At 46.3% G+C, this 27,031-nt stretch overlaps 1 protein-coding gene across 1 annotated transcript in view; it reads right to left on the reverse strand.

The window, feature by feature from the left end:
- Positions 1 to 27,031, reverse strand: part of VPS11 (VPS11 core subunit of CORVET and HOPS complexes) — a 314,076-nt gene that overhangs the window by 219,972 nt on the left and 67,073 nt on the right. Inside the window, exons 7-9 of the mRNA XM_069614391.1 lie at positions 25,240 to 25,391; positions 4,751 to 4,937; positions 4,182 to 4,325 (exon numbers count right to left, since the gene is read on the reverse strand). Coding sequence (XP_069470492.1) covers positions 4,182 to 4,325; positions 4,751 to 4,937; positions 25,240 to 25,391 — 483 coding nt within the window. The remainder of the gene's footprint in view (positions 1 to 4,181; positions 4,326 to 4,750; positions 4,938 to 25,239; positions 25,392 to 27,031) is intronic.

Here is a 27,031-nt window from a genome sequence, read left to right on the forward strand (position 1 = left end):
ATGGGATCCATTACTCACCGTAATCGTATTTCTGATGCTTGTATCTGCTTAGATTCACATGCTCTGCATAGTCTGACATCTAGTGCCAGACAATTGAGTTCCCCTAGAAAAAGTTGAGATGTTCGGAGCATGTTCCACTTGAGTGCCCGCTTCCATTTTTTGGGATAGCTTGGTTAGACTTTGAGAGTGTACCTCTTTGCTCGTTTAGATACCGTCTGTGGGGACCTGCACTGTTTGACCTATAAGATGTTGCTGAAAGGCTTGAAGAGCCTTGAGGAATGGCAATAGTTCCAAGAGGTTGATATGTCTTTGAGCTGTAACATGTCCACTGGCCGTGGGCTGTGTGGTGGAGAAAGTGAGCCCCATCCATCTGGCGAGTGAGGCATCTGTAGTTAGGAACGCTTGTGCTGGTGGAACGCGCAAGGATTTTCCTTTTAGCAAGTTGTCCCTGGACCACCAGCGAAAAGCCTGTACCAGGGTTAGCAAACCACCATTAGATCGTCCCACTGACCGCTTGCCGTAGACCATTGTTTTGCTAACCATTCCTACATTGGACGCATGCGCAGACGCGCATGTGGAACCAAGTGAATGCATGAGGCCATCCCGAGCAAGCGCATTGCTTTGCGTACAGTAATCTGGCGACCACCCTTCAACAGCATGTTTTGTACTCTCTAGTTTGAGGGGAAACCCAGCTCCTCCTTTGTCTATAGAATAGCCCCTAGAAATAGTTTTATTTGCCTGGGGGCTATGCTCTATTTATTTTCCTTGATGGAGATGCCCAGATTAAAAAAAGACACCACTGTCTTGAGTATTTTGTTTGCAAATTTGAGGCAATTCCCCGGTAATTAGTCAGTCGTCCAGATAAGGGTATACTGGGATGGACTTTCTGCACAGGTGTGCTGCCACCACTGCGAGTACCTTTGTGGATACTCCTGGTGCTGAGGGGATGCCGAAGGGGAGCTGCTTGAATTGGGAGTGAACTTCCGCTATCTTGAATAGCGGATATTTTCTGTGCGCAGGGAGCACCGAAATATGGATGTATGCATCTTTCATATCCAATGTTGCCATGTAGTCCCCCCCCCGTTTTAGGAGTGGGATACCTCTTGGAGCGTGGTCATGCAAAACCTTTGGAGTTTGACATTTGTTCGCATGGCGCAGATCTAGTATTGGGCGCATGGAAAGGGCTTTGTTTGGCACAAGGAAGCACATTGAAGAAATACCCTTGTTTACCTGGTTTGCTGGGACGATCTCTATGGTGTCCTCCAGCAGTGCCGTTACTTCTTGCAACAGTATGTTTTTCTTCTGTTGACATTTTCCTCTGTTTTGGCGGGTGGTATGGTGGTTTTTGTAACAACGATACAATATCCGCCTGTCGCGCTGGACAACACCAACTTGTTTGACGCTATCCCCTCTCACGCGTGGGTGAAGTGTGAAATTCGGCCTACCTGGAGTGGCATGGGAGGGGACCTGAAGCAGTGTCTCATTGTTTGGAAAGAGTTGAGCCTCCACAGGGTGAAGTTCTGCCCCTTCCTCTGCTCCTTTTATTTCCTCTTTCAAAATTGTTAGAGGAACTTCGTCCTTGTGATTGCCCCCAAAATGAGGACCGTCTGCCCTAGGTATAGCCCGAGGAACATTGATCACCCGGCCCCCGAAACCTTCTAGTGTTTGAGGAGCCCCATTGAACATGGGGCTTGTTTGTTAACTAGCCAAGGGATTTTAGAGTGTCATATTCCTCCTTAGCACTCTTAAGGGAGTCTTCGACGGCCTTCCTGAATAATACATTAGGCTCAACTGGAATGTTTAGGAGGGTTGCCTGGGTTTCTAACTTAAACACTCGATCGTCTGAGCCAGGCGTAGCGCTTGATGAGTGTACCCTCTATGATGCGACCTGCATTATCTGCTGCATCAAGGTTAATTTTCAGGATGCAGTTTGATATCTGCTTTCCTTCTGTAATAGTCTTTAACAGGGATGGCTTCTATTTGGAATTCCAGGTCATCCCATTTGTGGCAGCAGTAACTAGCTAAAAGCTTAGTGTTGACGATTCTGGTCCGGTATGCCGCAGAGGTGGCAACCTTTGTCCTGAAAGTATATATCTTTTTGCTTTACTTGTCTGGCGGGGTTTCAGCCGACACCAGGGGAGTGCCTACCCTCTTTCTGGTAGTGGTGACCACCAATGACTCAGGTTTAAGCTGACCCCCTAATATACATGGGTTCAGTGGGCACCAGTATGAATAGTTTTTCTATTTTGGGGTCGACTGCCTGTGAGACTAGGCGCCAGTAGGGATGGCTGGATGCGTCTTTGTACAGACTGCAAAAGCGGAATAAACTGGGTGGCAGACCTTTTGTCCCTCAGAATGTCTTCCGCAAAGTCCTTGTCATCTGTGCTTCCTGAGTGTCGATGCTAAAGTGTTGTGCAACCTTTAGTAGCAATTCTTTGTAAAGAGAATCTGCTACAGACTGTTCCTGGTGGTCTGTCGACTGGATTACGTAAATATCATCATAGTCATAGAATTTGTCTTGGTCTCCACTATAAAGGCCCCCTTGAGACCCGGGTCTTGTGACCATGAGGGGTTGTCATAGTACATATCTTGGTAAGGGTCTTGGTAGGTCGAAGCTGGGGCATCTAGAGCAGAGGTGCTACACTGTGGCCCAAGATGAGACTTTTTAGCAGGGGGATGCAGTGCCGAGGCCCCTGGCTGTGTGTTATCTCTAGGAGAAGACAGTTGGTCTGGATGTCTGTCCATAAAGTCCACTAAACAGGACATCCTCCTTAAGATCTTATTAAACCGATCAGGTGTATAGTCACATGAAGGTGGGAAGCCCAACATGATGAGAGGTGGCCTAGGAGGGAGTTTGATCTTTATGGTGCAAAGCCCCTGAGAGTATGTTTACAGGGGGTGGCGATCTACTGCTTGTGTGCTTTGAGGACAAAGACGGTGAAATTTGAGATTTCTTCGGTGACCTTGCTCTAAGCAGGGAAGCACGGATGTGTCTTGATTATTTCTTGCATTTTCTGCCTTTTCTTGGGGGATGCCGAAACTCCTTCCGCCGCCAATTGTTCGGCACACGAAAGGAGGGCCTTTTTGTGTGTGGTGTCCAAACCAACCTTGGGGTCAGGTTTTCAGAGGTCTGTCATGGCACGAAAGCGTACGCAATGGCCCAGAGGACAGTGAAGAACCCGAGGCTTTCTCTGTGGACACCGCGTGGGCTTCGACACTTGACGGTACAGTCGAAAGTCAGCGGTGGGGTATGGGTTTGGTTTTCTTGAGCTTATGTGTGCTCTGGCCACCGGGTGTCTTCTCCATCACAGAACCGCTGGCCTACTTATTGGATTTGGGGGCCCCACACATGACCCGCACTCATGACCCCGATCCTGTCCTCGCTGCAGTCTTTTGTCACGTCGATGGAGATCACGGCCTGCATGGCATGAGGGGCCCAGCGTTTGGTGTGCCAATCCTTTAAGGTATTAGGTCAAAAAAGTGAACAAGATTTGCAAACTTTTTCGTTGTGATCCCTCGGGAGACAGTAATTGCACACTTAGTGCGTGTCCTTCCACAGGAATTTCGGGTGGCAGGGAGAGCAAAATTTCAAGAGAGTTTTTACTATTTTTTTTAGAAAGGGAAAAATAGTGAGAAAAAGGGAACGGGGATGACAGAAGAGGTCAGTATCAAGAACCTCCCCCCTCTCTCCCTACTGTAATGGGCCAAAGCCCGAAGAGGCCCGTGCAGGCCGCTTCTGGTCTTCGACAATGAGGTTGTTCGTCAAAAGCCATTGAGCAATCTGTTGGCTATGCGGCAAAGCAAGCAATAGGAAAGAGTCTACAAGTAAACTTTCAACTAATCAAAGGCATCAGCCTGGCAGAGAACTCCACATTTGCAACCGACTTAGATGGGGGAAAAAAAAAACAATCTGCGGGGCCTCAGTACGCTAAGGACCATGGGTACAGTCCAAGTCACACTAGGGATAGTATTACTAACGCACCCTATCAATGTCCGTTTGAGTTTCAAAAACAAATCTTGTAAGACTACGCAACTTCCACTAGATGTCGGACTATGCAGAGCATGTGATGTAAGCAGATCCACAAACTCCGTAAATATATGTATATGAGGTAAGATGATGGGCAGGACGCCCATTCAGGACGACTGATGCTGCTTTATCAAGTACAAGGTATCCCTCTTACCTTGATATCCTCCAGCTGAATCTTCAGGTACCATTCATGGTGTGCATGCTTTTCAGCCAGGTACACTGCATGGGTGTAATATCCTGCCTGCCGCAACACCTTTATAGCAGTCTCTACATCAAAATGTACTTCACTTTCACTGGTCTGTGGGAAGATTAACAGGAGTTGTTGGATTATTCTGCAATTCACAAAGCAGAAAAGAAAGAAAAACAAGGTCTTCTTATCCCAGACCAGAAACATCAAGTGAAATAATACATGCTTTGCAACTAGTTTACAGTTCAGGCCTTGAGCAAGTAGAACACCTCACCCGTGGTCAGCATGCAGCTCTCTATCATGATCTCTCTATACTGTTCTATGTAACTTTCAACCCAAAAACTGCCTTTGAACACAATCTTTACACTGAAAGGTAGGGGAAAATAGACAAGGAAAGGTTATAGGGCCACCATCATGAGATCTACCAATGACAGCCTACAGCACAACTCAAAGATTTATCTTCACCTCGTACAGTGCCAGAATTAGTACTCGACCCCCTTTATTCATTTCCTGAAAGACTGTCCCCCAATTCGTACCTTGATAAACTCTTCCAGCTTGGCGCTGTCCTTCAGCTTGGTGTAGCAGTTGAGCAGCAGTGTGGTGTGGTCAGCGTTGGCGAGTGACTGGAGATGCAGTGCCTGCAAGTACGCCGTCAGATTGTGGATGCGTTGAGCATCAAGAAACTTACGAATCACATAAGATGGTTCCAACTTTCCAATGGTTCTTATGCAAGAAGAGAAAAATAAAACATCATAAAATGGCCTCAGAGGAAGATTTAAAAAACTCACAGAAGGTGCCAGTGACGACTGACAACCCCACCTTCCATTGGACCTTATTTGTGTGCTCAGAGGGACTTCACTAAAGTCACAATGCAACCCTTTTTGATGTGCTTTCCTATGGTATTAATAAGGCTCCTGGACAGGTGTAGCTATTGAAGCACTATTTTAGTTCCAGGGTGTTTCTATAACACTGCAATTGTGTTGTGGACGCTATTAAGTAGAAAGCCCACCCTTTCAGGTGATGTAGTTGTCCTTGTACCTTCTGCTTGCTCTGCTGGGTTTGGATTGTATTTTTCCCCCTCTCAACCAAGCTTAATGGAAGGCCTGACAAAGTGGCTCCGTTTTTTTGGCTCATAAACCAGAGGTTCTCCAAAAAGGTACCACGGCGTCCCAGAGAGAACACAATGTCTTGGTTAGTCATGTGGCTAGGAAAGCGGAAGCTTTGTGTAGTATCGCTTCCATTTTGTGGAAACCATGTTACCTGTCAGGGGTCCTTCTACATTCACAAAATAGAGGTAGTCCGTTTGCCTTGAAGGTCTTAGAGTTCACATGACTACCCACCCCCTGTGAGAGGGGGAGGAGGGGTCTGTAGCCAGTGTGATTCCAGTTTTAACTCACAAATGCAGATGCCATTCAGAGATAGTGTGGATTCCCTTTCTTTGCTTCTGTGAAACCTTTCTGGCTGTGTTTGCAGGGGGTGATTAGTGGTCTTGACAAGGGTAATTAGCAGCTTTGGGATGTCTTCTATGAGGGGATTTGTGAACAAACAGACACAACCGTGCACTAACGAGAACGGAACTGAATAGCCTTTCAAATACTGCTGCTGCGTTGAGGCTGATGCTGTGGCGCATGCACGAGTGGCGTTGCCATGGTGACCATTTGTAACTAATGCGGCCATGGGGCATCCGAACGGTAACCCGGTCTCCTGCCTCACGGTCCGTGCATGCTAAATATGTTGGTAGGTCTTCCTGACAAGAGTGATTAACCGCACTGGGACGTTTTCTATGAGGGGATTTGTGAACAAGCAGGCACATCCGTGCACGAACATGAATGGAACTTGTAATAAAAGCGAGGGATTCCGAAGCGTTGGAAGACGGGCTAGCCCTGATAGCATTACACTGAGATGTGTAACAGATGGTGGGTACTTTAGGTTAATGTGACCCTTCTGATCGAATGGGAGATGGTGGAGTGGTGCAGAGAAGGGGGATTACCCTAAGAATACTGGGAAGATGGATTTTGGCACAAAGGGAAATATACTGAAAGGGATTTTTGATTATCCCGACAACAGCACCAATAGCAGAACACCAGTGATACCATTGGGAGATAATACCAGGCAAGCTAGATCTAAGAGAAGCCGGGTAATGAACTAGGTAATGTTGTCATATAAGACAGTAATTCGTGTATGATGTACTGTTCATTGCACTGCATGTAGCCACGGCTATATGAGTAATATACATGTTTTTATTAACCGGATATTTCCAGTTATGACCACAAGTAGAGGTTAGTAACTTTCTGCGACTTATATGTTTGACAACTCACTAGTGCAAATGTCCTTGGGTAGGTTATAAATATAACTCCCTATATAATGTCAGGTCCACAGATGAACAGAAAGAGTAGAATTGGTTTACAATGGACAACTCAAAGCCCTGAAGATGAATATAGCATAATATCCGAAACACGTTGGCTAATTTGGACAGTCTTTTGGGTTGACCATAGTAGAAGTGTTAAATGTAAATGATACCAGTGTGTAAAGCGAACATTTGCATTTGAAATATTGTTGTTGGAGTTTAGGGTCCAATGGAACCTGTGCAACTTTGATTCCTGGTACATCGACTGCCTAAGACACAGGAGCAACTTTATAATTAGTTAGGTTTGATGAATTTGTTTTTGAATGTTCACTAAAATGCGATTTTTAAAAATTTCTGTTTGGATAGCATTATGATTTAGAGAAATATAGTCCGTAAAGAGTGCATGTGGGTGATCTACAGGCTCTTGTTTTGTTGTTTTGAACTAGTAGAGTGGTAGACAGTGTCACCACTGGCCTGTGTAAAACTCATGGTGGCAACAGTAATGATAGACACAGGTGATCACAGTTCAAAGAGGTTTATTAAACTGTATAAATGGGTGAGAAAAATGCCTAATCTAAACCTAAAAATCTAAGATGGGAGCAAGCTACGACCATCAAATAATAAGGCAGTCATAGTGGTGTCTTTCCAGATAAAAGGCCTACACTAAATAACCTATTGCCAATCCTTACAGCTAAGTTACAAAACAGTGTGGGGCAATGCTCACCGGAAAGAAAAGAAGTGTTCACAAAATGATAAGTCAGGATGGTATGGCTGGGGTCTCCCTTCCCCATGTTTTGAGCACGGGATAAGGAGGGACTTCTGAATAAAGCACACTCCTGGGGCTCACCTAGCACAAGGTTACAGTTCAATTCCAAAACATCAGGGCCTTCGGTGGCCATGTCTCTGTTAACCAAAGTCTCTTGCCTCAGAGGAAAAACAAAACCTTGCCAAAAAAAAAGTTACTTCAATCAATCTTTCATATTGGGCAATTACCCTTTGCCATAGGATCCTCCCCTGTCAAGTTTCAATCCTCCTCTCAGGGTTGCCGTCGCCCTGTTGGGTTCACTACAGCCTTTCAATCACAAGTTCAACAATCATTCACCATGGACAAAACTCACCCGGGTTCACTCCTGTCAACACAATGTTCTCGGGTGTTTTAGGGTTTACCTCGATTTGCAGGCATCCCTCAGCCGGGTTCATACTTGCCTCATTTTACAATAGCGGGGGAGGGGTCCTTTCCCCTAGCTTTCTCTCAGCAACAGATCAGAGACTTTCAAATTGTACAAGGTATTTGATGTGACCACTCAGACACCTCACGTCAGCCTCTCCTAGGGCCTCCTGGTACTTGTAGTTCCAACAAAGGGGACAGACAGAGTTCTTCAAATGAGCTTCCCAAATTTGTAAACACACACGTCCTTTATTCACAAGTCCTTCCGCACACAATATGTTGCCGACTGCAACCTTCAGCTCAACACAGTCCGGCTTACTATCAGCTCTCTCTCCAACTCACCGGCTGTGTTGAACTCCCTGCCGTTCATGGTCTCTGGAGTCAAGGACGGTACCACGGTAGCCAGCAGGCCTCCCTGTCTGGGCTATAGGCGCGGGAGGCCCCTGTGCACCGTTGACATCCGCTACACCGCACACCAGCTGTATAGCCCGGTCTAATGATTCATTTCACTGAGGCTTTGCGTGTCTAGGTTGAAAGGGGCAAGGGGACTTCTTGTGTCGTCCTTTCGGGTCTTGCCGCCTTCCTTCTCTTTTTGAACTGCCGGTTCAAAATAGCTGCTGCCTCATGTGGTTGGCTTTGCTTGTAGTGTGCTTTCGTGCTTCACCTTTTATGCCTGTGGGGAAGAGAAAGGGCTGTCAGGTATGTGTAATTATTGGTAATTGCCAGACTCTGCCTGACCCTTGTGTCAGGACATGTCAGGTAAACGGCTCCTTTTAGTCTGTTGTCTGTCACGGTGTGAGAAAGTGTTTGTGTCAAAAAAGGGGGGTAGTAGAGTTTCCAAGTATCCTATAGGGTAGAATGGGGAAAAGGGGTTATATGGAATTATAGCCCTCATACTAGGGGTGTTTGGTAAACTCAGAAGGGTGAGATAGGTAGGTTTTGTGAAACAAACGGAAAAGACCGGGATTATTATCGTGAAATGAACATGGGCGATTGTGTGAACAGTAGTGCTTTGTCAAAGTAGACTGGGAGTTCAGGCAATAATAAATCAGAGGGACTTGTAGAAGAAGGATTGGGAGTATTCCGGTAGGAAACTGGAAAACAAGGATTCTGGGAGTTGTGATTTGAGTGCAAAAGGGTTTGGGTTCCTAGGGGATTCACCAGATATGGAGGAATCAATGGATTTGAATAAGGGAGATTCTTGGGGTGGAAGGGAGGTATATGTGGAACAACCTACAAAAGCCTCAGGGACTTAGTCCCCCTCGCTTTCATCTGTGGTATAGTACTGAATCTCGCCCGGGGTATTCCCTCGCGCATAACCCCGATTTCCCCTACCCATGTGATCTTCCCTCGCTCGTCTATCCCCAGGGTTGGGATCTGAGAGCACCAGCCCTCCCCTGTACCCCTGAATAAGAGATTCTCGAGGACTACGTCAGGTTTCTTACACATGGTGACGAAACCCATATGCACCAGAAGAGAGTTTATCACAGAATACATTGAATGAACACAACAAAGTAGTGCTCCTCTCCTTTTCATTTTTGGAGGAAGTGATCAGCAATTGGCTGTCCCTCTGTTTGGATCTGAACCAGTGTGTCGTCGCTGGAGACTGGAGAGTTGCCAAAAAACATGCGGTGACCAATCATAAACCTTCTGCAGAATTAAGCCTTTGACCGAAGATTTTTCTCTATCTGGCACTGCTTGCAAGTTTTTTCTTCTGCCTGATCTGCATCGGAGGGTCCCCTCTTCAGCACCACAGTACTTCTTTAGCTGAGACTCCACTGCAACTACAGAGACTGTGGCTCTGGGCACTTGTCTGCAAAAGATAACACTTTCTGTAAACAATTGGATAAAAACCGCAAAATGTGGTTGCCCTTGCCCTCCTTAAAAACTCATTCTATCCTAGATATTGTAAAAAAGGGCTTTCCCCACCTTAATCCCCAGCGATCTCCTACAAAAGGAGGCCAGGAAAGGGCCATCACTTTTGGATCCCGACCCTTGGGGCAGACTAGCGAGGGAGGACTACCTAGGTAGAGGATCTTCGGGGATTGAGGAGGAAGTGCCAAAAGGTGAAACACGTATCCCCATCTTTCCTGACAGTAATCTACCAAACGTTTCTTCTCTTTTAGGGGGACATTACAACTCCCATAATTCCTGTTTTCCCTTTTGACTGTCAAAGGTCTGGGACGAGCAAGAGGCCATCAGGAGTGCTACAGATTGCCCCTTTAGACAACATGGGAAAAATAAGGGCAAACTAGTTTAGAGAACAGCAGCAATGTCCCGCTAACTGAGTCAGGCAGGGCTAGGCAACTACTCACACCAGACTCCAATTGACTTTCCCACCAAGTATAAAAGGTGGAGCCAGAAGCCACACTTTGAACGAGCCTTTGGAAGCAGAATGCAGAGAAATCGAGGAGAAGGCCAGCAGTATCCTGTGGAGAACAGAGCACAAGGATGTTGTCCCATTGTTTGGAGGGTCCAGAGTGTAGCGAAAGAATATAGTGTCTCCAGGAAGCTGGACTTGCAAACCCTGGCGGGTTTTCCGACTTGTGCTGGCAGCCAAGAGTGAGTGCTTGTTTCCCTGGGCGTGAGTCGAATTCCAGGTGTCAGTGGGGCAGAGAGGAGACCCCGACCACAGCGCTGAATGAAGCAGATTTTTTGGCGACCATACACCACGACCAGTGAGTTTCAACATGGTGCACATGTGAAAGAAATGAAAGAACACGTACGAGCGGCACAAAAGTGAAACACTAATTATTTTTGAAGTCTCCTGAAAAGAAAGGAAAAAGTGCTGCCGAGGGGAGCAAGCAAAGTGGGGGGAAAATATGAGAAACAATGAAATGAGATGCGTATGCCCAGGATGGCCTAAACAGAAGAAACTATGATAGGTTGTGATACAAAGAAGGCTGTGAATTGTTGAAAGGCAAGGAATTTATTTAAACACAACCAGTGTGTTATCAAGGGCAACAAAAGTCTGGTTGATGTTAAGAGAAATTGACTAATTTGAAACTTGAAGGTTGCTAGTGTGCTGATAAAACGCCAATGAAGAACAATTGAGTATTGAAAAAGGATACAAAGTAGCAGAGTGGTCCTACGAGAAGAAGTCACACATTGAAAGATATGACAAGCGGAGATTAGAGGACAGCAAGTTGAATAAAAGGAAAAGGAAATATGTGAATTGTGAAATAGGCCAAGAGGGCAAAAGTAAAAAATAAAACTTTGGAAAAGGCCAAGAAGGCAAGTGAAAGAATAAGAACTACAAGTACCAAGAGGCATTGGTGCTGCAAGAGAAGATTGTGAATGGAAGGAATATTGAAAGAGGTTGAAACGGTCAAGCAGAGGTCTATGTAAATTCCTTGCAGTTTCGAAAGTCTTCAACGGTGAAAGATATCTTAGATGAAACATGGGGGAGGGAATCCCCATGAAGAAAAAGACAGACTCGAGCCCGGGAGAGGGAAGCCTGTATAGAAGTGTGAGAAATTGAGAGCATATGAACTGAGTATTGATGGCAAGGTGGGTGAATAAGGAAGTGATTGAAGTACCCGAAGTTGAAAGCCTAAGATTGAACTGCTGAACTGTACCAGTAAGGCAAAGTGTGCAAGACTGATAGAACTGTGAAAGTAGGGACGTTATTTGGTACTGAAGTGTTAGGGAGAATTCTCGGTTTAGGCTGAATTTCCTAACCTAGTGAGTCCCCCGGCAGCTTTGCTGGATTTTTGGGGTTTATTTCTTTCTCCTGCCAAGAGTGAGACTCTTTCACCCTCACTCTTGGGCATGATTTGAGTCTGTTTCTTTGAATCTAGATGTGTTTAATGGGCTATGGGGTCTTTTACTCCATAGGGCTTCATGTGTTTGTGTGATGTGTGTTACACAGCACCCTCAGTGCAGTGACACAGTGGTGTCATAGTGACCCCCCAGTATAGACTCCATACCCTGGGACTGACTACGGTCTCCCAGGGCATGTAAAGTCACCATTGACTTTACTAGTCTTAAACTCTGAAAGAACCAGTACAAACCATCATATTGTGGACGTGCTGGCTGGGGCAATTCAATTGCCTGAGGGTCTGTTAGTCAAGGGGGCACGTCTCCGTCCCCCCTGATTGAGATTTGGCTGGTGGCAGTGGATACTACTTTTTATATTCAACCGCGAATATTTTCCTATAGGATTTCCCATTGTTTTAGGCTACTACCTTTATTTAATTATTTACGGTAGCCTCGAACATACCACTGGTTTATTTAATTAATATTAATTCTCCGGTTGGTAATTTTTTGCCAACACTTGATTCTAAAATGGCGTTTGTCGTTTGTGTTCTCTTCTGTGACTCCAACCCAAGTCGAGCCCTTTGTTCCACTTTTTTGGCGGGCTTCTCCACAGAAGCCCTCCAAAGTGGTGCCACTCTGTCTGGGGTACTTAGGAGGGGTGGAGGGGGATTTAGGCAGCCTGGACTGAGTTGCCTAGGCAACTCAAGTCGCACTCTGTCCTGATTGGCCCAAGTGGTGAGCCAGCCAGCTCACCACTTAGCATGTTTGAGTGACAGCTAGGCTGAGTGAATGGGGGTTTTCTGCATAAAAGCAGGGCTTTGGGGACTGGAACTTGAGAAGTCGCCACAGGACCTAAGAATCCGACGAGGGAGAAGCTGAGCCGACCTGCCACGACACCACCACCAGTGGAGCCCTGCTGGACCGCCTCACCACTTTTACCAACGACAGAGGAGATCTCCCGCCGGAGAGTCTTCTTCCTTTGACTGGTGGGGATAACCAGTTTCACAGTCTTTTCGACCTTCCCGACGTACCTCGTAGCCGCCTTGCCTGTGCCAAGCACCCCGGCAACCGGGATACCATGTTTTACCACGACCGCGAAACAAAGGTACCACCTTTAACCGGAAAACTCTGCGGCTGGTTTCTTCCCTGGTAGTGCAACGACCTTCATCTTTCCTCCAAGTCGAGATCTTCTCTTCCCCTGGACGAAGACGCAACTTGCATCCACTACCAGGAACAACTGCCACCGCTGGAGGATCCTTCCCACTTAAGGTACCGTGTCCCGCCTGGCTTCCCTTGCTACCGACTGTACGGGGTAGATTTAGTCCCCGGCTTTCGAACCTGGGTTAACCTGGGACACCCTGGCTAAACTTTCCTAAGCCTCTCTAAACTCTTTTTGAACTCTCTGCAAGACTTTCTACACCTAGAGTAACTGTGTGATCTTGGGCGCATGTGTGCTCTGCTCTCTCTAAGAGTGGGCCCAGTCTTTGGACTTTGGCTCACCAGTGACTTTTGCTCTTCTGCCTTGCTAACAGCGTTCCTGAACCTTAGAGTGGTGTACCTTTCCATATTTTGTCTTTTTCCCTCCCTTTCTCACAAACTTATTGGAGTGCAATCTAGTTAAGCGCTCACCTCTGTATGAAAATAAGTGGTGTTTTACTGTGACTTATCAGATAAGGAAAAAGGGGTGTACATATTACAATAGTAACTGTGTTTAGAATATTTTACAACAAGAGTGCTGGAGTGTTTCAAACCGTGTGTTTTTAAATAAATAATTATATACTTTGATACCAAAGCTCTGGTCAGTGTTTGCTTGTATTATTGTATCTGAGTGCCTATTGCGTATACTTTGCATACTGCCTAACTCTCTTGAGGGAAGTCTGACTGCTCAGCCACAGCTGGGTGGTACAGACTGCTACCAAGTGTGTTTACTGCCAAAACCTGTAGTCTTAAATCTTTTGTAGTGTTCCCTAAGGGAACTGCACAGGTTTCTGCCTAACATGAAGCCATTCTGACATTTCTTTTTGACACACCATTTTCCTTTTTGTATTCCTTTAACACATCTCATCTTGAGAAGGAGGGCAAGGTTAGGTTTTCTTAGTATAGGCCTTTTTATTTTGACCAGACTGACTTGGACTTATTTGCTATTGTTAAATGGTCGAGATTACTCCCATTTTAGAGTTGAGGCCAGTTAGGAATTCTACCATCCCAACCACATTAGTAAATAAAGGGTTTTCGAAACTTGGATCCATTGTGTCTGTGTCTACTGCTCGATACCATGCCTTCCTCACAATATGAAAAGGATTTTAACTAGCCTGCAACTGCATTTTCTCCTGCAGGGAGGTCTTTTTACCAAACTCCTGGTATTTACATGATAGTGTTGCACATTTGTTTTATTAAGCTAGTACCGATTAACTGCCCCTCTCACCTCCTAGGAGTTAAGCCTGGGCTACTCTGCCATTCTACCACTTAAGAGTCTTGTGAAGCTTAAGGGAAACACTGGTACCTAGGAAAGCAAGAGATACCTAATAGGACCTGATCAGACGGCATAAGGAAAACTTCCCCAACAGCTTGCGACACCCGTAATTTAGTTTTGGCTTTACCACGGGGTGTAGCCAGGCATTCGTGACTCAATGTACCAGTATAATAGCCATTAGGGTACTAATTGACTAAGTCCTACTACTGGACATTTTGTTTTGTCCATCCTCTTTGTGTTAGGGAGACTTCTCATTTCTGTGCTAACTCCCTTCAACCTTAGAGACCCCCAGGTCTTTTGCTGGGCTTTAGGACTTTTTAATTTTAACCCTTGAGTGAGAGCTCTTTTTCACACCTCTCTCGTGTTTTAAGCAGATTTGGATTATGAGTTTCCTTTTTTTTTTTGGAGTCTGAAACTCCATAGGCATGTACTTTTTGTATGGGGACACACAGCATCTTCAGATTTCTCCTAAGGTTTAAATACATTTTCTTGTGTGAACTACTGTTCCCAAGAATCGTAAAGTGAAATGGACTTAACTTACCTTTTCTCTTTGTAGCTCCAGCGCACATCTTATGTGGAGTGCTTGGGGGTTACTTAGCAGCCCCTTTTCCTACCTACTCATGTTACATTTTTTGTTACCCGCACTACTTTATATGGGTTGTGGCAGTAGTTTCATTTTCCTACCATTGTGCTTTTCTACTGCAGGCTGAATCCTCAGCTGCAGTATAGCACCCATGGGTGAACATTTTTTCAAAATGGCCCCAGACTTCTTTTTTCATCATTTTGTGTTTGCAAGGTTTTTCTTGGGTTTTACTCTGCACACCTAGGCAGGTTTAAGCCCTTTGTTAATTTTTGGCAGTCTTCAGTACTGAAACCCGCCTCTGGCTCCAGTAGGTCTGGAAGGGTAGGAAGCGAGGGAGGTTCCCGAAACTCCCCTGTCCTTTGTCTTTAGGAATGCCTGAATGCACCCAGTCCCGATTGGTTGGCGAGCTGTCCTTTCAGGACAGCCACCCTGCTGTTTGAGCGACAGCTAGGCTGTGCATGAATGGGAGGAACCGGCTTAACAGGCAAGTGTTTTGGGGCGGAAGACAGTCGACCACTGGGAAGAACGACCCGACAAACAAAAACTGAAACAAAGCTTGCTGCATCCTCCTGGACCATTGAACTGCCCGGTGAAGCCCTGCTGCTGTGCTGAAACTCTTTTTCTAATCGGCAAGATAAGCTCCAGAAGGGAAGACTTCTTCCCTTGAGTTAGTGGGACCAACTAACCCCAAGATGAACTCCACTGGACCATCTTCCCAGACTGGCTGTACTTCTTTGCTGCTGCAGGAACCGAGTGCCAGGGGGGTCAAGAAATCCGTAGTCTAGTGCAAAGTGTGTGATCCGTCCAGAAGCCCCAGGAGTCTCCCCAGGACCCTCCAGAAGCAGGACTCAAGGAGTGAAGGAAGCCCAACTGGTATCAAAGATCCGCGGTGGTGCTGTTTACCGAGCGCTGAAACCACTAAGTGCCACTGACCTGAAAAGAGCTGTAGCTGCCACTGACCTCCGAGACCCCCCAGACGTCCTCCATCTTGTCCCCATGACTGAGGCCTAGGATCTGCATCAATGCAACCAGACAGAAGCCAGCTGGACCACTCTTCTTCTAACCAAAGATACTGTTCTGACTTGGGGTACTTACCTCAGTGTCTTTAACTTTGCTCTTCTCAGTTGAGAGAATTGATTTCAGCTCTACCCTTCACAAATGTAACAGCTTGTGACCCTACAGCGATTTTTCTTCAACAAACTAACTTTGTGCAAGACTTTGTTATCTAAGAAGTGCCTCCGCTCCATAAACTGTGCTCGAATTGACTTTGGCTGTCCTGCAGACTCTTCTGGTCCATTTGACTTCGATACATACTGTCCCTCATAGGTGATACATTGGTTTTTAACTATTTTCCCCTCGAAAAGGTTTTGACCTAGACTTCATTGGAAGATTTAAAGTGCTCACATGCTCCGAGAACCCGTTTAACCTTTTTGCTTCCTCCAACCTTTCCTTTCTGCAAAACTCAATTTAAAAAGCGTACTAGTGATATATAAATGCCATTAATGTCCTACTTAGTGAAGTCACCTCAGGATATAGGAAGCATGTAAGAAGCATCTATAAAGAGTATCTACTAGCTTTGTGTTGAAAAGTATATTGGATTGTTAAATACATTCCCCTTTTAAAGAATGCTTATTTAAAAAACTGTTAAATAAATAACTATTTACAACAAAAACCTTGAGTGCAAGTGTTACTTGGCTACTTGTATTGGTGGATTTAATTTCTACAGTTCTACAGCTCACATTTACAACTCTCGAGCTAAGCCTGGCTGCTCAGTCACACAACCAACTTGTGTAGTACAGGCCTATACCAAATGGTGATTTACCTAATACCAAGAGGACAAGCGTTGTGTAGTCTCCCACAGAGTTACTACATCAGTTCTTGCATAACAGTAGGGAACACAATACAGTCCTAACATTACACAGGTGCAAACATGGGCTCACCTGGAGCCCAGCCCTGCACCCACTACTCGGGTATAGACAGGTGTATGCTGGTTTCCTGCCATGGACAGTCCCAGTGCACATGCAGTGTGGGTGGACGAAAGTGATTCACGTTTCGTCGGGCCAGCCGCACTAGCTGGCTGCCGAAACATGCGTTTATCTGCCTGGTTTGCAACTGGAAGCCTGGCTCAGGCAAGCCTTTAAGCAAAAGTGAATATCTAGGGGAGGCCCTCTACATTCCTCAGAGAGAGATCAGTTGTTTCTTACCAAACCTGTTGGGAGGATTTACCATGGAAGGTGGGCTACTTCTTTTCATGACTAGTTTGGTCCATACTGACCAGACCCTGGGTGCTTTGTCCGTCCCAGGTTTCTTCTTTCGGCTGCTAAACGTTCTCTCTTAGTCCTTCTTGCTGGGACCATTCCTGGATCGCCGTTTCCTTGCAAAATCTGTGTGACCAAGCGCCTTGAGGTAGGGCGCTTCCCTGGGCCAGAAGAGTTAGGAGTTGCCACTACTCCAGCTCCATCTTGGCTCGCATTGGTTCTCCCTACAGCCCTTCCCCCTACTCCCCACAGCCCGTCCCACCCCCAACTGTTTCTCCCGTGGATTGCTGGATCGCTACACTGTTTCGCAGCTCTATCTGCCCGGATCCCCTTGGTCATGTTCCTAAATCGCCCTAGTGTTCCCTCGTCAATGCTTGGACATCTGGCAAGAGGCTTGTTGTGCTGGGTAAATAGATTATTCTTACTTTTCTTTGTCAGGGTAGTCTAGGGTTCAAGGCGCCCTCCCTACAGCCCCCGCCCCTCCCAAGTATTGGACCCCATCTACAGCCCTATGGAAGCCACCCTGTACTTACTAGGTTTGCCCAAGTCTTCAGAAATGAATCCTGTACGCCTGCCATTGTATGTACCTGTGCTCGGATTCTGAGATGTTTTGTGGAATCCTCGTCAGGGATTCCTGGGTACTGGAGTAGTGAGGGTTTGCAGGCTTCTCTCTACCATGGTATGCCACTAAATAACACTGGCCTGAATTCTGCTCCGCTTCGCTCCTTCCTTCTCTGTTTGGCTGGGACTCAATCCTGGGACTGGGGTCCCCAGAGGTTGGGTGCTTCTTTGCTGCACATGTGTGGTAGAACAAGTACCTAAAGGGATTTAACCCATAACTGCAACCTGCCTATGGACTCTGCCCAGTTAATTCCTACGGGCAACGTTTGCACATTTTAAAACTCCTTCAGAAGGGACTACAATGCATATTTACCAGAACGTTGACATTTTTCGGGGGCGATCTTGGGTCCCTAGAGTTTTACACCAAAGACTAGAAATTTAGCAATTCCCTCTTCGCCTCACCCTCCCTCTGATTGATTATAGATTTGAATGTACTAAATCACTGCACTCTTGCCTATTGAAATGTATGTCACTTAGGCTTACCTATGCTACATTGTATTCTTCCATTTCTAGCCGTAGGAGACCAAGTATGTCTGGTAGTGTAAGACTAACTGTTGTGAATTTTAGTGGTCATTTGGGGCATGGTTTGTAATTGCCATCCTCTCCCTATAGGAACTACATTAAGCCTATGGTTTGTGGGCCTTAGAAATAGGCAAATACGCTAAACAAGAAAATTAGGGACTACAAATGCTCACACCAAAATGGGAAATGGCCGACACCTAGGAGCAGTCATATTTCCACCTACAAACTTCCATGGACATGCCTGGATGAATGTTGCCAGCCAAAGAGGGGTAGAGGGAGGATCTTTACTACTATTGATGCCCAATATGAATATTAACTTTCAAAAGTAAAAATGCATAATTTAATGTGCCTGGTACAAAGAGGTATGCATTACAAAACGATAACCGTTTGAGAGTGTATATATATATATATATATATATATATATATATATATATATATATATATATATATATATATATATATATATACACACATATATACTACATTACTCACCGTAATCGTATTTCTGATGCTAGTATCTGCTTAGATTCACATGCTGTGCATAGGCCGACATCTAGTGGAAGCTGCAGAGTATTACAGTTTGTTTTTCGAAACTCGGAAATGGGCGTCGACACAGGGCGTGCCAGTAATACTATCCCTAGTGTGACGTCCACTTTACCCAAGATCCCTTACGCGTCTAGGATCCTCAGATTGCATTTTTTCTGACATGGAGTAGCGCGAGTACAGATAATCCAAGCAGATAGACAGAAAGGTAAGACTACAAGCAATCATGCGCCTTCTCTCAGAGGGGAGGAAGGGTGGGTCGCATGTGAATCCAAGCAGATACAAGCATCAGAAATACGATTACGGTGAGTAATGTATCCCTTCTGAGGCTTGTGGAATCTGCTTAGATCACATGCTGTGCATACATTAGCGAGCAGTACCTGAAGAAGGAGGTGGGATGTGAGAAGGGCCATGAGCAAATAAGTGTCTTAAAACCGCTTGTCCCACTTGTGCATCTGCCTTGGAATGGGTGTCAATGCAGTAATGCTGAGTAAAAGTGTGAATAGAGCTCCAAGTAGCTGCTTTGCAAATGGTGTCAAGGGGTACATTTGCAATGAAAGCCAGAGTGGCCCCAATGCCTCTAGTAGAGTGGGCTCTTGGCGTGAAAGGCAGAGTCTTTTCAGAGAGTGAGTAACACAGCTGGATACAGTTAATAATCCACTTCGAGATGGCACCTTTAGAGATGCGATCCCCCTCTCTGCCTGTAGCTACGGAGACAAACAGTTGATCTGTTTTTCTTAGCGGTCTGGTTTTATTTACATAGTAGATGACCGCCCTACGCACATCTAGGGTGTGTAGTTTCACCTCAGCCGAGCTTTGCGGGTCCTGGAAGAAAGCCAGAAGCTCGATGGACTGGTTTACATGGAATTTTGATATAAATTTAGGTGAGAACCTAGGGTGTGTGCGTAAAACCAGTTTGTCTTTATGGACAGTAAAGAAGGGATCCTGCAATGACAGAGCCTGAATTTCACTGACCCTTCTTATAGAAATAATAGCTACTAAGAAGGCCGTTTTATAAATCAGGTGTTTGAGACTGCTTTTATGCATGGGTTCGAAAGGGGGGCCCCATGAGCTTGGCTAGCACCATATTAAGGTCCCACCCTGGTGGTGGGTTTGAAATAGGAGGGTGAAGTCTCTTTACTCCTTCCATGAAGGCTTTAACTACTGGTACTTTCCACCACGAAACCTTGCTATGGGAAGTGGTGTAAGCCGACAGGGCTGCCAGGTGTACTTTCAGCGAGTTAAAAACCAATCCTGCATCTAGCAGATGGAGCATGTATGTAACAATAGTGGAAGGAGTGCAATCAACCGGGTTGATTTGTCTACTCTGGCACCAGATAACAAACCTCTTCTACTTGTCAAAGTAACAGTGCCTTGTGTTTGGTTTCCTAGATTCCTTTAGGATGTCCAAACACCTCTGTGGCAAATTGAGATGTCCAAACTCTAGAACCTCAGGAGCCATGCTGCCAGGTCCATTGAGTTGGGTTGCTGGTGCACTGTTTGACCTTGGTGCTGGGACAGTAGGTTGTACCAGGCTGGAAGTTTGATGGGCTCGCACACCGCCATCCTGCGTAGGTGTGGGAACCACGGTTGTCTTGCCCACATGGGAGCAACTAGGACGAGCGTCATCGACTCTCTGTTCATCTTGTTCACCACTTTCCTGATGAGAGGAGTTGGTGGAAAAGCGTACGCAAACATCCCTGACCAGTTCATCCACAGGGCGTTCCCCTGGGAGTCTGGTTGGGGGAACCTGGATGCAAATCCTGGGCATTGTCTGTTTTCGCTTGTGGCGAATAAGTCTATTGTGGGGAAACCCACTGAGAGAAGATATCTTCTACGACCTCTCTGTGTAGAACCCATTCGTGTTCCTCTGGGAGGGAGTCTCTGCTCAGAGCATCCGCTAGGGAATGGAGCTCCCCTGGAACATGTTGTGATGACAGGAAGATGTTCCGTCTGAGTGCCCATATCCAGATTTTCTGGGCAAGCTTGGACAGATTTGGCGAGCAAGTCCCTCCTTGCTTGTTCAGGTAGAACATGGCTGTTGTGCTGTCCGTCCGGATTTGCACTGACAGGTTTAGTAGGTGGGGCTCGAACGCCTGAAGCGCTCTGAATACTGCCAGAAGATCTAGCAGGTTGATGTGGTTCTTGGCCACCTAGTGAGACCAGAGACCCTGAGCTGTGTGGTGGAGATGGTGAGCTCCCCACCCCGTCAGACATGCAACTGTAGCAACTACTGCCTGTACTTCGGGATCGTAAAAGGGTTTCCCCTGTGCGAGATTCTCTCTTGTCCACCAGTGAAGGCTTTGTACCAGTGTTGGCGAAACGACCACTAGATCGTCCCACTGACCACTTGCCTGAGACCACTGTTTCTCCAACCATTCCTGCATGGGACGCATGTGCAGGCGCGCGTGGGGGACCAGGTAAATACATGACGCCATCATGCCCAGTAAAAGCATTGCTTTGCGTACCGTTATTTGTTGACCGGACTGATAATGCGGAATTTGCAGTAGTATATTCCAAATTCTTTCTTCTGAAGGAAAGGTCAACCCCTCTTGAGTATCTAGGATTGCTCCTATGAATTGTTTGGAGGTGCTTGGCACCAGGCTTGACTTTTTCTCGTTGATTGAGAAGCCTAACTCGTGGAGGAGGTCGATAGTCCTTTGAATGTTTGTCCTGCAAATTCCTGGGGTTTCCCCCGTTATGAGCCAGTCGTCCAGATAAGGGTACACTGGGATTGCCTCCCTGCCTAGGTGTGCAGCCGCCACCGTCAGTACCTTGGTGAATACCCTTGGTGCTGAAGCTATCCCGAAGGGCAGTACCTTGAATTGGTAATGTCGACTGTCCACCTTGAAGCGCAAATACTTTCTGTGCGCTGGGAACATGGAAATATGAAAATAAGCATCTTTCATATCCAAGGTTGCCATGTAATCCCCCTTTTTTAGGAGGGGGATTACCTCTTGTAGCGTGGTCATACGAAACTTTTGGGGCTTGACATACTTGTTGGCAGGCCGTAAATCCAATACTGGGCGCATTGTCAAATCTTTCTTTGGCACAAGGAAGTAAGTTGAATAAATACCCTTGTTTACCTGGTGTCCCGGGACGAGTTCTATCGCGTCCTTTTCAAGCAGAATGGCGATCTCCTCGAGGAGAATCTTCTGATGTTCTAAAGAGTGTACTCTTTGTCGTGGAGGATGGTTCCGGGGACGCTGAAGTAGCTCTATACAATATCATGTGGATACTGTTGACAGCACCCATCTGTCTGATGTGATCCCTTCCCAAGCCTGGGTGAAGTTGGAAATGCGTCCCCCTACTGGGGTTGCGTGAGAAGGGACCCTGAACTGAATGTCACTGCTTTGGTGAGGCGTGCCGCCTCCCTTGCTGGGGCTGCCTCTGCCTTAACCACAACCTCTCCTATTACCCCTGCCGTAACCCTGGGTAGACTGTTGGTTGTTCCACTGTGTACCCTGCCCCTGGGAATAGTTAGATCCTCTCTGGGAATTTTGGCCGCGTGGGCGACGAAAATTACTATTCCCTCTCTGGTTAGGGGGTTTATTGGTTAACTGGCCAAGGGACTTGAGTGTTTCGTATTCGTCCTTGGCATTCTTCAGTGCGTCTTCGACCACCTTACCAAACAACAGATCGGTTTCCACCGGTTTGTCCAACAATGATGCCTGGGTTTCTGCCTTAAAACCAGACTGCCGTAACCACGCATGTCTTTTGATAACAGTGCCTTCTGCTATCAATCTGCCTGCATTGTCCGCTGCGTCGAAGGTTGCTTTCAAAATGCAACCAGACACGGCTCTACCCTCTGCGGAAATCCGAGCTAACTGGCCCTTTAAAGGTTCAGGAGCAGAGGCTATGAGTGCCGCGACTTCTTCCCACTGATGGCAGCTGTAGCTGGCCAACAGGGTGGTGGAGTTTGCAATCCTTGCTTGATAGGCAGACGTTGAGGCTACTTTCCTGCCGAAACCGTATAGTTTTTTGCTCTCCTTGTCGGGTGGAGCTTCGGACGACGACAAGGGTGTTCCAGCCCTCTTACGAGTGCTGGTGACAACTAGGGAGTCTGGCTTCAGATGTCCTCTTATATAGATAGGGTCAGACTGGGCCGCCCTGAAAAATGTTTTCAACCCTGGGATTGACTGCTCTGGTGTGGTTCGGGTTCACCAGGGACTGGTCTATTCTTCGCTGAATGGACTTAAGGGTAGGGATGGTCTGGGCAACAGGCCTCCTTTCTCCCACTAACTCTTCTGCGAAGTCCCTCTCCTCCTGGACACCGTTGGTGTCAATATGGAAATGTTCTGCTGCGCGTGCGAGAACCTCGTTTAGGAGGGGTTGGTTATCAACCAGGGAGTCGGTAACCGGGGCTTCGTTCTCTACCGGGGAATCTACTCTGTATGTTTCCGGGTCTTCCTCTTCCTGGTCCTCATCATCCCCATAGTAGCCCGTCCCGGTTTGCTCTTCTACCATGCCAAATTCTTGGTCCTCACCAAAGGAAGCCTCTCCTTGATACAGTGAGTATGGTCTTGAGTATGGTTGTACCTCGAAGGGGTCTGACCTCATCGGCGTTTCAAACCGGGGCTTTTTACTCGGGGGGGGGTGGGGAGGGAATAGGATCATTAGAGCCTGAGGGTGTCGCCCCTTGTGGATCATACGAGAGGAAATGTTCTGGATTTTTATCATAAAAATCAGCCAAAGAAGACATCCTTGACATGACCCTATCTATGTCTTCACTCGACCATTTTCTGGAACTGGGAATGACTCTCTCAGCAAGTCTATGGGATTTATCTTGAGTAGATTTGCTGGTTTTAGACATAGCAGCAGACCTGGTTTTGTCTGTCTGTTTAGGGGGGAGTGGTGTGTTTCACAGGTGTGGAAGAGTGCAAAGGCTGCTTCTTCTGCTGTTTTCCCCCCTCCCCATGAGTGGAAAAATGTTTTCCCTGTCCTTAAGTGGCTCCGGAGGTTTTCGACGCCTGCCGTCGAGGATCGGGGATGGGGTCCCTGTCCTTCGAGCGTGGGGCCTCGCTGATTTTGACTGCGGGCTCTGACTCCTGGAGCGCGGCCTGGGGGTGGAAGTCGTCTTAGTCTTCCGACGATCGAACTTCTGTTTGCCTAGGGAGCGAGGCACTCTTGGCAAGAGTGGATGATTGCCTGGAGTCTTGCAGCGATCTTGATCGTGAGCGCCCAGAGGACACCGAATCGGACCGTTCTGTTTGTGCCTCTTTCCGAGAACTCGACGTCGTCGAGTCTCGGTTGGACTTCGTGTGTTTAGTGTGTGTAGTGTGTGAAGCGCTTGTGTCGCCGGGGGTCTTCCCCATAGCCGCCCTGCCGGACGACCTTCCGAGGTCGGGGACCTGCGCTCGGCTGTCTTTCAACGCCGTAATGCCCTCGCCGTCCGAAAGTACGACGTCGCTGCCGTCGCTGAAGGCGCCCTCAGCTGCCATGGCCGCCTGCCTGGCGTGGTGGGCCCAACGCTTCGTCGAACGGTCCTTAAGTGTCTTAGGTTTAAACCTACTACACGCTCTGCAGTTCGCTTCGGGGTGGTCCCTTGGCAAGCAGAGATTGCACGTGGCGTGCCTGTCAATCCAAGGGTATTTGCGATTGCACTTGGGGCAGAATTGAAAAGGGGTACCCTCCATACGCACCTTGAGGCAGCGGGCTAAGTGTAGGAAATGTATAAGGTGTACCTATATACCAAGAGTGTAGAGTATGTACAACCCCCCACTCTCCCTACTTGCAGGGCCGAGGCCAGGGGCCTTCCAAGGCCCGGGCCGAGGCCTTCCGAGGCCCAAATCCGTCGTGCAGCAGCCGACGGTCAATTTCTTCTCCAGCCGGCGTCGAGTGTCGAAGTTCGACGTTGGGGTGGGGAAGGATGTCAATAGATTAATATTTTAAATATTTTAGCAAAAGTATGGCTAAGGCCAGGGGACTCCGCAAAATGCTTCCGACCAGTATGGCGGAAAAAAACAATCTGAGGATCCTAGACGCGTGAGGGATCTTGGGTACAGTGGACGTCACACTAGGGATAGTATTACTGGCACGCCATGTGTCGACGCCCATTTTCGAGTTTCGAAAAACAAACTAATACTCCGCAGCTTCCACTAGATGTCGACCTATGCACAGCATGTGATCTAAGAAGATTCCACAAGCCTCAGAAATATATATATTTTTTTTAATCGCGTTAAAAAATATACATTGATATGAATTTTTTTTGTAATTTATTTATACACACAAAAAATCATTACACTGCCAACTACAAAAAATGGGGCGTAAAATAGTCTCACTTCAACATCATATCTAGGGTCCTGGCTACAGGAGTAGGAAGGGTCTGCTGAGGCCCCCTTTACACTTATATATAATGATAATGATGGGTTATTTATATAGCGCCTTAATCCAAAGCGCTTGTCCATATATATTCTGCTCTAGTGTATTCTCACTCAAGTACTTTCTCTATGTACTCTTTATATAAAGTAAGGAGTATGTATTGCAGTATATTTTCTTGGCAAACTGTACCAATCCACCAGCCTTCTTTCCTGCCTTAAGCGATGCCTGAACGCTCGGCCATAACTACCAATAAAACCCCTCACAAGATGGGTGTGTAAACATCACCCCAACATCCTTATCTTTCAGAATGAAATGGACATCTGTGTCCAGGAGTTCACCAACATCTACTGATGGCTCCATCAATTCTATACAGAACATGCCCTATAACAAAGTACTTCTTGAACAGACCATTCATACCAGCCTCCTTACCTTATGTATTGCTGAATGGCCCCATCATGGTCACCCTTGTTGTACAGGTGGTCTCCATACTGCCTAAAGATCTCAGATAGGCCATCGCTGTCCAGATGCTGGCTCTTAGCGAGGTTGATGGCCATCACAAACAAGTTCTTTTTGAAGAGCATCTGCAGAAAGGAGGCAGAACATATGCAAAACCCCAAGGTGGTGCTCCCACACAGAATGTCACAGACTTTGCATTAAACGTCACAGCCACTTTTCTCATTAGCACAGTCTTTCTCCTTGGTGGGCGCTCCGTAAAAAGCTTCGCTCCCAAGTACCTTCTAAATGTCCTCTGCTCTATTCGGAGCAGAATAAGCATGCTAAAAATAAACCAACTTCAGGCTTGCACTTTGCAGAAAAGAAAATCAGCAGTGGTTCCAGTTCCCCCTTTGTCCACCCGGTCCACCCGGTGTCTAGCTTGATCAGGAATGTTAGGGGTTTATGTGTTATTTGGAAGAGAAAAGCCCTCCTGTTGCACTTCTCAAAGTTGAATTAAACACTCAAACAAAAAAATAAAGAATATTTCAACTATCTGAATCACAACACCTACAATTTAAAATTAACCACAGAACACAGCCAGACAAGTATCCATTTTTTGGACATCACCTTTTACATTGAAAACGACACCATCTGTACAACGCTCTATACCAAATCAACAGCTGTCAACAGTATACTCCATGCCTCAAGCAGCCACCCGAAACATATCATTTACAATATACCTTATGGTGAGATTCTAAGAGTCAAAAGGAACTGTACCAAAACAGACAATTTCAAACAAAAAGCAACAATAACAGTGAATACATTTATCTCAAGAGGATATCCCACCAAACTTGTCAAAAACAGTTATCGGAAATCACTAACCAGGACCAGACAATCATTGCTACAAGTGAAACCTAATACCAATATTACTACAACCGATTCAAACAGAACAATCAATTTCATCACAAATTACAGTTCGAACTCCTCAACCATTCTGGAGCATCCTCAAGTTAGACTCCGATCTCACGACCAATTGGAAGCTAAACCAACCATTACCTTCAAGAAAGCCAAAAACCTCAAAAATGAATTAAGCCCATCACATTTTGAGCTCGACACTTCCACCGGAACTTCCAATTCACAGACCATGTGGCTTCATAAACCAATCAAAGGAAGATACAAATGTGGTCAATGCTCCATGTGTAAATATGCAGACAATGCAAGAACTACCATCACCAAACGGCACCAATTTTACCATTCAACAGTTCATCAACTGTAATAGTAAATTTGTAATTTATATCATCAGTTGTCTCTGTAACAAACTTTATATTGGAAGTACCATCAGAAAACTTAAAACCAGAATCAGTGAACACATTTGGACAATCACTAACCAAGATACAAGATCACCAATAGCCAATCACTTTATGGAATCACATCAACCCACTCAGATCAGTCAAATCAGATTTTACGGAATTGTCAAACTCAAATCTGCCCCTACAGGAGGCAATTTGGAACTCAAACTAAGACAACAAGAAGCACGTTGGATCTGTTTAATGGATACCTGCCACACCGGTTTGAATACAGACCAGGAGATATGCCATTTTCTCTAAATCATCAAAACTCATCATTATCACATCTTATCTATAATTTCTTCAACACCCCCATATTCTCCACCCTTGCTGTAATACCACGCATAATTTCTCTGCTTCCTTACTACAATCCATTTTGCAATTGATCCCATTTTCTTTTAAATCATGAAACACTCTATGTACTCTCATGTGAATATTGA

Source organism: Ambystoma mexicanum, chromosome 9 (genome assembly GCF_040938575.1).
Source record: "Ambystoma mexicanum isolate Mex_15411 chromosome 9, UKY_AmexF1_1, whole genome shotgun sequence".
NCBI classification, from domain to species: Eukaryota; Metazoa; Chordata; class Amphibia; order Caudata; family Ambystomatidae; genus Ambystoma; species Ambystoma mexicanum.